General features: G+C 40.7%; 1 protein-coding gene across 1 annotated transcript in view; it reads right to left on the bottom strand.

The window, feature by feature from the left end:
* Positions 1-7,614: 7,614 nt before the first annotated feature.
* Positions 7,615-10,865, bottom strand: part of FAM174B (family with sequence similarity 174 member B) — a 90,844-nt gene continuing 87,593 nt past the window's right edge. Inside the window, exon 3 of the mRNA XM_073618409.1 lies at positions 7,615-10,591. Within this exon, the coding sequence (XP_073474510.1) occupies positions 10,588-10,591 (4 nt within the window). The 3' untranslated portion in view covers positions 7,615-10,587. The remainder of the gene's footprint in view (positions 10,592-10,865) is intronic.

Raw genomic sequence — 10,865 nt, 5'->3', positions numbered from 1 at the left:
TAATCATTGCAAGAATCTGACAGGCACAGGCATTTCACCCAGAGGTTGAAACATGATGGGATTTGCAGTTTCACCATAGCTGGAGTGTCAAGGTTGCCTACTTCTGGTCTAGGGGGTAATTTGTGTGTGATGGGGGAAGGGAGTTAATGCAAGTGTAGTTGGATCCAACCTTTAATAAAGGATGGAAAGGTGATAAAATGATCAGCCAAACATACACTATATTGCCAAAAGTATTGGGACGCCTGCCTTTAAACGCACATGAACTTTAATGGCATCCCAGTCAGGTTGAGGACAGGACTCTGTGCAGGCCACTCAAGTTCTTCCACCTGAAACTCGCTCATTCACACTATATTGCCAAAACCATTGGGCCACCCCTCCAAATCATTATGGTGATGGCACCTTTATGGTGTGGGGTTGTTTTTCAGGGGTTGGGCTTGGCCCCTTAGTTCCAGTGAAGGCAACTCTTAAGGCGTCAGCATACCAAGACATTTTGGACAATTTCATGCTCCCAACTTTGTGGGAACAGTTTGGGGATGGCCCCTTCCTGTTCCAACATGATTGCGCACCAGTGCACAAAGCAAGGTCCATAAAGACATGGATGAGCGAGTTTGGGGTGGAGGAAATTGAGTCCTGACCTCAACCTGATGGAACACCTTTGGGATGAATTATAGTGGAGACTGTGAGCCAGGCATTCTTGTCCAACATCAGTGCCTGACCTGACAAATGCGCTTCTGGAAGAATGGTCGAACATTCCCATAGGCACACTCCTAAACCTTGTGGACAGCCTTCCCAGAAGAGTTGAAGCTGTTATGGCTGCAAAGGGTGGGCTAACTCAATATTGAACCCTACGGACTAAGACGCCATTAAAGTTCATGTGCGTGTAAAGGCAGGTGTCCCAATACTTTTGGCAATATAGTGTACATGCTGCAGGGATGTCATACTGATTCGTTATTACTTGTTGTCCACCGTCCTTGAAACAACCCTTGCATTTAAGGTGTCCCAGCACTACTGCATGCTTGTCCTAGTTTATGGACTCACCCGAGGTTAAAGGAAGGATCAAGATGGCAACCCCAAACCAAACCAGCTCAACAAACAAGTCAGAAATGGCTGATCTTATTTTTGGCCCAAGAGATTCACTTTAAAGATAAAAAAAAAACAAAAGCAAAAAAAAAAACAAAAAAAACACAAAAACGAAAAAATGCACAAGCCCCTAATGTGCCATCTTGTCTCACGAAAGCGAGGATGCTACTTTAAACACAGACATGCCATTACAAAGCTCACAGGAAGTCTGCAGCCAGCTTGCTTCATTTGCTTAAATGAACTGGTAATTAAAGCACAGATGAGGTCTTGCAGTCATTAAATAGCTAATCAAAAAGGAATGACAAAGTACTCGTAGACTATTTTTAGCTTGTTTTCCCTACAACCACAGAAAATGGAACATTTAGGAGGAAAAAAAAAAAAAGAAGACAACATGGATCATAGCAGCAACTAGAAAGAATTACAATCACATCCTTGTGGATATTTGGCAGTGTCACATGCTTGCCAGACAGGAAGAGTCCATTATTAGCTCAGGGTTTAACTCTTTCTTTGTCTGAGAGCCACATCTGCTTGGCTGGAAAGACTAAAGTAGTTGAGCATGTCATCTGTAGTACTTAGTGGTTATAGATCATAGTGTAAAAAAATAAATACAACCAAACACATAGGGTACTAAGACATAGCCTATCAATACAGAATGCATTTATTCTAATATGTAATTTAAATGAGATTAAAGTGTATGTTACCCCAACATTTCATATTCCTGATTTGTGTCTGTTGTATCATGTACTTGTGTTAAAAAGTATCCTGTTCTCTTTATATTGTTTCCTTTGTGTAAAATCCCTGGTGTTCCTGCCAATCCCCCCTCCAATTACAAACTGACCACGCTAGGCATGAGAGCACATCCATCCCAGCGCGGTCAGTCTTCTGGCTGTGCTGGGAGAACAGCCTGCCTGACTTCCAATGGTAGGTCTTCTGCTGACCAACCCCGCCCCCCCCCGCCAAAGCTAATCACTGGGAAGAGCAGTGTACTGCTGCTTCTCTGCTGCCCCCCTTCCCCTTGCAGTCTCACCCCCACCTGTCCAAGCCCTTTGTGCTGCTGAGAACAGAGGCCATGTGATCAAGTATATGAAAAAAAAAGGTATTTAGAGTATATATAATGAAGCCGGCTCCTCGTAACATCTATTGCATTAACTCTTTTGGCTACATGGCAGGATACAGCAGTAAAAACAACAACATGTTTCAGCAAGGAGTTATTCTTCGGACGAAACGCGTTAGTTTGTTTTTGCTCTATCCTGCCAGGTAGCCAATAGAGAATTGATGCAATGGATGTTACTAAGTAGGCAGCTTCATTATATTAGAGGATTATTGCTACATTCCAAAAGGCATTTGAGCCAGAGCATTGGTTCCCAGTCTTTTCAGGTAATTTGTGGTAGCGTATATTCTCCTTGTTGGACTTGTATATATAAAGTAATATATATATACACGCACACACACACACACACACACACACACACACACTAGAGCTGCACGATTCTGGATAAAATGAGAATCACAATTTTTCTGCTTAGAATAAAGATCACGATTCTCGGCGTAACATTCTTTAACATTATACAAAACAATTGGGCTAATGTTACTTTTTTTATTATTCATTAAAGTGTATTTTTTCCTTAAAAAAATTGAGTTTAAAAGACCGCTGCGCAAATACAGTGTAACATAAAATATTGCAACAACCGCCATTTCACTCTCTAGGGTCTCTGCTAAAAAAAACATATAATGTTTGGGGGTTCCAAGTAATTTTCTAGCAAAAGATACTGATTTTAACTTGTAAGCAACAAGTGTCAGAAAAAAAGCTTAGGCCTCATGCACACTGCTGCTGTTAAACGGATGTTTAGGAGCAAATGGGAGTTTTTTTTCTGCTGCCCCTGAACTCTCCTCTATGTTATCTTATCAGTACTGTACACAGGGTTGTCTATAGTCGTTTCTAGGCAGTTGAGTTTAGAAGCATTTTTTGGAACGCCAAAAAAATGCGTTCAGGATGGATGTTTAGAGGCATTTGAAACGCCAAATGCCTGTAACAGCTTGTGAATGCGGTAACTCGCATCTTAGCCGCATTTCGTTTACAGGTGTTTTTAATTTTTGACTATTTGAAAAAAAAAAAAACGCTTCTAAACACGGCAAAACAGAAGTTTTTAAAAGTCAGTTACTATCTTGTCAATTTAAATCGTTCAGGCGAGATTGTAAAAAGCCTAATGCTGCGTACACACGATCGGACTTTCCGCCAACAGAACTGTGGATTTTTGTTCGAAGATTGTTGGCTCAAACTTGTCTTGCATACACACGGTCGCACAAATGTTGGCCAACAATTCCGAACGTGAGAACGCGGTGACGTACAAGACGAATGACGAGCTGAGAAAAAGGAAATTCAATAGCCAGTGCGGCTCCTGCTTCATTCAGAGCATGCGTGAACTTTTGTGCGACGGACTTGTGTACCCACAATCAGACTTTCCAACAACAAAGTTTTGTTGGGGGAAAATTTTAGAACCTGCTAAGAAACATTTGTTGGCGGAAAGCCCGACAGCAAATGTTCGATGGAGCATACACACGGTCGGACTTTCTGACAACAAGCTCACATCCAACATTTCGTGTGTATGCGGCATTAGTCTTTAAGTGGTTAAACTGACCTCATTTGCAGACCAAAGTTTTTCCCTTTGAACTAAAAGAACCAAATTATACAATGTTTCTTTTCATCTCTCAGCGCTCAGCAATCTCGGCTTTTTTATTGGACAGCTGCGAGCAGAGAACTGCTTTGCAGTTGTTACATGAATCATGGAAATGCTGGATTAGGATCGTGAGGGGGGGGTTTAATTGAGATGGCGATTTTTTTAATGCTTAATCGTGCAGCTCTAATATACAAACACACATGTTGTTTATCTTGAATTTCTATTTGACACGCAATGGGTTGTTTTACAAGCTGAGGGTTTACATATTCTTTAATTTACTGTCATACAAGAAAATATGAGCAAAGAAAAGGAACAGTCTTTGATCAATAAAAAAAAAAAAAAAACACGAGAAAAGAAAAAATATATTTGTTGCTGTGGGCAAAGAACCACATTGTGTTGAGCTACTACAAAGAACAGACGGATTTCATACGAGAGACCTTACAACAGATCAAATTAGGTTTTTTTTCCTATTGCAAGTCAGCACTGGAAACTGCTTCTGCAAGATGATCCTTGTTTATATGAAATGATCTAATAGCATATTACCTTTATGTAAGTATTGCTTCACCTGTGGCTTACTAGGTGGTGGCCTAAAGAAGAATTAAACTGGATATTGTGCCAAAAAAAAAGGGGCAGGAAGAGGGCAAAAGACTAGTAACTAACACTGCCTATGATCTCCATGTTGCTGATGGGCATTTAAAAGGGGCAGCTCAGCTTCAGTTTTACTACCACCCCAGCCACCCACCTGAATTAGCAAAATACAGCCAGATGGGGCTGTACACATGTGATGGCCACGATGCAAAGGCGGGCATTTTTAATGCAGGGTGCAGAGTTTGACAGTCAGTTTCACCTGTCAAACTCTCCTATTGAGTTCAATAGGTCTGCACTGCAACTGCGGGACATGACGTAGAAGTACAGCACTATAGGTTACAATCAGGTGGTGAGGAGGAGATATAATGCCTCCTCACTTCCTGTGAAATGCTCTCCGAAGGTGGATCGCTATTTGGAGGGGATTGCAGTCCACTCCGATTGTGAAAGAGCTCTTACTGACTTACAAAATCCTGTTCTGCACGGTTTCTGGAGGTGGGGGTGGGGGCATCTTTTTAGATGCAAGGACTTTGCGTCCTCATGTCAGAGCCTCTGGTGGGGAATTAGCACAGTAGTGATATCTAAATAATCTCAATCCAAACCTCATTAGCCTAGCAGTCATAGACAACCACATCTTCAATCTCACACTGCAAATATGTACAGGAGGTGCCTAGGTACACTCACATACCAGGAAGTGCACAGATATTTTTGAGGACAACTTCCAAAAGGTAAATTTTTTCAGGATACTGCTTAGGGGCAATTAACCTTTCTAATTTTCCCTATAACAAATCTTCACTTTGGGTTCAGTTCCACTTATTTGCTCTATTAAAATATTGTTGTATAGGCACATGTTGACACTGGGCAGACAAGCATCATGGTGTCTATTGAGGGGATGGTGAAAACATAATAGATATCGCTATCCTCTTTTGGGGGAAACCAACAGTAATCTTTTGGAATGGAGCCTCTCTCTGAGAAGGCTTGGGTGGCAGATGTCTACTATAGCTGGGTAGGGCCTACACACATAGGAACAATACTCTAACCCAGCCTTTCTCAACCTTTTTAACATGGAAGAACCCTTGAAATAACTTTATGGTCTCAGGGAACCTCTGCTAAAAATTACTATATCTACAACTCATGATACATTAGTGTGATGGTCAGTGGGAGAATGCTCCTTACACTTATTATTGGGAAGAATTGCCCATAAAAAATAGCTAAAAAAAAACCTCTAATGACCTCTGGAGGAACCTCAGTTGAGAAACCCCACTCTAACCTGACCATAAAGGCAGTTGGACGAGGCCAGCGTTCTCTGACCACCATAGGCACACTTTCTCTTGTGAAAAAAGGTGTCATCGACCTTCCAGCTCCCAAGAACATTTGTCAAGACTGATTCATATGTGAAATGTCAGTTTCAAGGGGCGTATTATAATATCATCCTTTACACTTCTCAATGATGACCGTTCACCCTTGGTCAGTTTTTGCTCATACCATACATTCCCTGTAATCAATACAAAGGGCTGCAATCCAAAGATGGCTTTACAAAAAGTTGTAGGGGTTAATTTACTAAAGGCAAATAGACTGTTCACTTTGCATTTCCCCTTAGGGAATGTGGTGAAAATTAACTTTGCTAAAAATAATCAATCATGTGGAGTAGAAAAAAAAATGGCATTTGTGCTTGCACCTGATTGGATGTGAGAATAACTTACACCACTGAACTTTCCCAAGACTAATCAAATAATGCAATTTTCACACCGTGTAAAGCCTCATACATACAATGAGATTATCGAACGAATGATCGTCCATTTTTTCTTTTGCATGCTCCATAACAAAAAGGAAGATGTTACTAAAGTTACGAAAATTCTTGTACAACAGAATAAAAATGTGGATGTGATGTAATGTATTGCATTGTATTTTCGGACAAATATTGTGCAAATTAAACACAAATTGTACGAGAAAAATTATCGGGCTTGTACCTTAAGCCCGGGTTCACACCACAACGGGCTGCGGATCGCACAGGAGCACTGTGCGTCCCTGTTCACCGTTTCAGGGACGAATCAGGGCCGATTCTATGCCTGAATTCGGCCCTGAAACGCAGCCAAAGACGCACACGTTTTTGTGCAGTGCGCACCGCAGCCGCCCCGGAGATATGTGAACTGGCTCCATAGGGAGCCAGTCACATTCTCCTGCTATGCGAATTAGAGGTGCGGAAACGCACCTCTAATTCGCATAGGTGTGAACCCAGGCTCAGACAATTTCAGACAAAGGGTTGTGATCAGCTCTCGAAAAGCTGTGTACTAACAATCAGATTATTGTTACGATCGCTTCGAAAGCAGTATTTTTAGTCCTATTTTCTGATTGTGCGTACTAGGCTTAAGCAGCAATCATTGCAGTAATTATCCATTAAGAGCTTTAATACCAACCAACAATTTAAAACAGAAACCGAGAAAAAAAAGTTTATGTATGTATAATGTTCATTTTGAACGTGGTGTGGGAAACATACATGGAACGAGGGTTTCCTACACCGTGTTTTGGTGTGAACCGACTCTTAGGAAGATTTCCCTCCACTCTCTGTCCCAGAGACACAATAGGAAGTCAGAACAAATCTTTACAAAAAGAAACTCCCCTCTTAAGCTGTCCATACACTAGCTGAATTTTGTTTGAACATACATTCAATTTTCTAATAGTTTATGGGTTCAAATTGATGTTCATTTTCAAACTCTGTGACAAGAAAATTTGAAGGAGCGCAGAGTAGAGAGCTGAAGCTGCATGCTCTGATCTCTTTGCCTGTCCCAGGGAGGGAGAAGGAGGGCCGATTAGCCCTGCAGGCTCTGCTCGTGTAGTGTAATCACTGCACAGGCAGAATGAGGGTTGTTAGCCGTCTGCTAACAGCTCACATATCGCATCACAGGTCACACCTGGGTGGAATCTACTGTTTGAGGTAGCGATGCCGCTCCAAGCGTGTTGGTGTCTCTAATAGCCGCCCTCCCCACTCACAACTTCAGGTGCAGGCTCTGCAATCATGTAGAAAATTGAAGAAAACCGCTGAACGGCTGCACTCCGAATAACACCTTTTATTCGTGGCAAAACAGTGTAGAAGATCCAAAATCTCTTACATCATGGTGATGAAAGGTACAGACAGGCTAATGCGTTTCACATCAATATAGATGCTTAATCATAAAATTAAGCATCTATTGATGTGAAACGCGTTAGCCTGTCTGTACCTTTCATCACCATGATGTAAAAGATTTTGGATCTTCTACACTGTTTTGCCACGAATAAAAGGTGTTATTCGGAGTGTGGCCATTCAGCTGTTTATTTTTCAGTTTTCTACAGGAATCTACTGTAGTTTTCCATATGGAAAACTGGCATGTTCCCTCTGTTAATTAGGAGCAGAAACTTCAGAAATAGGAGGTAGACCTCAAACAGGTCATCTCGTTTAGTGCACGCCACTTCTGACAGTTTCCTGTGCCATTTCTTATAAAACATTATCCAATGCATGTATATTGATGCCCCTGCACAAGTACTCTTTAAACGCTTCTAAATGCAGAGTAAGCAAGCTAACAAGGACCAGCGATTACCACATTTTTTTGGTAACAGTTTTGGAAGACATTCTCATGGCCTGTTTTAGGCTTGGAGATCTTTTTCCAACAGCCACAAAGAAATGTCTTTCAGCTTCCAATATTGACCATTTTATTTATTTTGATGTAAGGACATGAAAGCAAAGAGTTTAAGCCACCCCTTTCCTTCATCTGGCCATTGCTGATAAACCATCTTTAAAATTCAGCTGCTAAATGCCAACATGGAACATACGACCATTCTCTATTATATCCATCTACACACAAACTTAGAGAGTTTTCAATGCCTGTTTCCAGGTTGTAATGTGCGTTCTAATATCTTCAAGGATACTACCACTCCTAATATCATTGCGAATGTGGTGGAAGTAATATTTCCAAGGACACTACTACTCCTAATATCATTGCAGATGTAATGGCAGTGATATTTTCAAGTACTACTCTACTTAATATCACGCATGTAGTGGCAGTAAGTAAGGGCAGTAGAGGCGGTAAAAGGGACCTGCAGCTATGGTGATGACCAAACATTACACGGTTTGACACATTTCAAATTTTTTCTTTGCATACATAATACTGCACCTCACAATATGTAGTACTGTCCTTTAGATACACATGTAAATGTAATGAGAGTAATGCAAATAATCATGTACATGCTTTCCAATGTTTTAGGTGGCATTCACACAAGGCAATTAGCTTTGTGCCCTGTGCAGGGCTGTCTTTTAAGAGCACAGGGATGCACAGGTGTCATCTATTAGGACATGCGGCTGCATGACACGCGGGTACGTGTGCCCAAATGTACACAGGGGGACTTCGGGGACCCGCACCTGTATGTCATATTGGGACAGAAGCTGTGACCGTGCAGCCACGTGTCCCAATAGACAACAATGGCAATGGAAAAAGCTGGAAACGTGCATTTGAAAATGCATCAAAAAACATACAAACTGGATGCATATGAAATATTTAAATGTGAATGAACTATAGGAAACATGTTCTGCTCCTAAAGCTCATTTGACCTTCTGCATGAACACTGTATGTTCCCGTTTCACAGAGATAATTTAGACATCGCCATCACCTTCATAAAACATTTGTGGTAATGGGAAGAGTAAGAAAATAAATAACATTGTACCCTGCCACCCCAACTGCTACCGACTTCTAAAGAGAATTAAGAACCCCAAATTACAATCTCTAGATGGACTTTTGAGGTGCACAACATCCCATTAGAATGCACAAAGAACCCCAAATTACAATCCCTAGATGGAATTTTGAGATGCACATTCCATTAAAATGCACAAAGAACCCCAAATTGCAATCCATAGATGGACTTTTGAGACGCACAACGAACCCCAAATTACAATCCCTAGATGGACTTTTGAGGTGCACAATGAGCCCCAAATTACAATCCTTAGATGAACTTTTGAGGTGCATCTCAAAAGTCCACCTAGGGATTATTTAGGTTTTTTTGTGCATTCTAATGTGATGTGGTGCACCTCAAAAGTTCATCTAGACTCTAGAGATTGTTATTTGGGGTTCTTTGTGCATTCTAATGCACCTTAAAAGTCCATCTAGGGATTGTATTTTGTGGTTCTTTGCGCATTCTAATGCACCTGAAAAGTCCATCTAGGAAATGCAATTTGGGGTTCTTTGTGCATTCTAAAGCACAATAAAAATTAATTCAGGGATTGTAATTTGGGGTTCTTTGTGGGTTCTAATGCACCTCAAAAGCCCATCTAGGGATTGTAATTTTGGGGTTCTTTATACATTTTAATGGGATGTGGTGCACCCCATGTGACTAAAACTTCTAAAGATCATTGGGGAAGTTCATTATCTATTTTTACATGTAACAATGTTAATCTAATTTATATACACCATTTCTATAATAAATACCATAGAAATCTGGCAATTAATGTTCAAGACTGGATTCTACTCAGTAAGCAGTATATAAGATCAATGAAATTCATTTAGAATATATCAGTGAGTTTTTGAAGTATGGCTAGTCTAATATATATCATAACTAGCCCGACGAGATGAAGGATTAATTTTAACGTAAAGTTTCCTTGTCACACATGATGTGAATTTCGGTGGATTTTATTGGCAAGATGTTAGCGGATGAGTCAGTCTCATATCCAAGGATCTTGTTGTTGCCATCTGGATGTTATCTTCTCTCTCACGGAGAGCAAATCAGAGGAACTGCCTGCCGACCATGTGGCAGGAACCTAATTAATTTTTTACATGAAAAAATTCCTGGGAGAAAATTGGGGAAGAAATCACACATCGATTTCTCTGTTACCTGGAGGCATATTGATCTGGCTCCACCGGTGGAATGTTTCCTGTAATTAAATGTTTTCATGAAATGTCTTCAAACAGAAGCCACTGCGGGTCTTTGGCTTGTAGTAATAATAGATATATTAAATGGAGAAAAAAAAAAAAGAAAAAAAAAAAAAAGAAGAAAGAAGATCCAGTTAGAATGGGTCTACATGTCTTTCCTTATTTTGTCTGAAGATTCCAGAATAGGTACAAAGTTTTATTTAAAGCTGTTATATCCATGTAGGTTCATAACTTGTGTGTGATGAAACCTTTTCGATTCACATCTTCTCTTTGAGATAAGTAATTCCTAAGTGCGCTTCAGACATTTGGCTCCACTCAATTCTTCACAATCAGATGTGGAACTTCAACATTTACCTGCCATGAAAAAAAACAAAAAGTCAGGAGCAGAATGGCAAATTATGGAAATCATACGTTTGTTTTTTATCTACCTATTTTAACAAGCATTACGGCCGCGCCTCCATACACGTCATTTGCCTAGGCCAGTGATGGCGAACCTTGGCAACCCAGATGTTTTGGAACCACATTTCCCATGATGCTCATGCACTCTGCAGTGTAGTTGAGCATCATGGGAAATGTAGTTCCAAAACATCTGGGGTGCCAAGGTTCACCATCACTGGCCTGGGCAAAT

Source organism: Aquarana catesbeiana, linkage group LG03 (genome assembly GCF_042186555.1).
Source record: "Aquarana catesbeiana isolate 2022-GZ linkage group LG03, ASM4218655v1, whole genome shotgun sequence".
NCBI lineage: Eukaryota > Metazoa > Chordata > Amphibia > Anura > Ranidae > Aquarana > Aquarana catesbeiana.
Note: the sequence above shows the minus strand (reverse complement) of the source record. Positions and strands in the feature narration are given on the sequence as shown.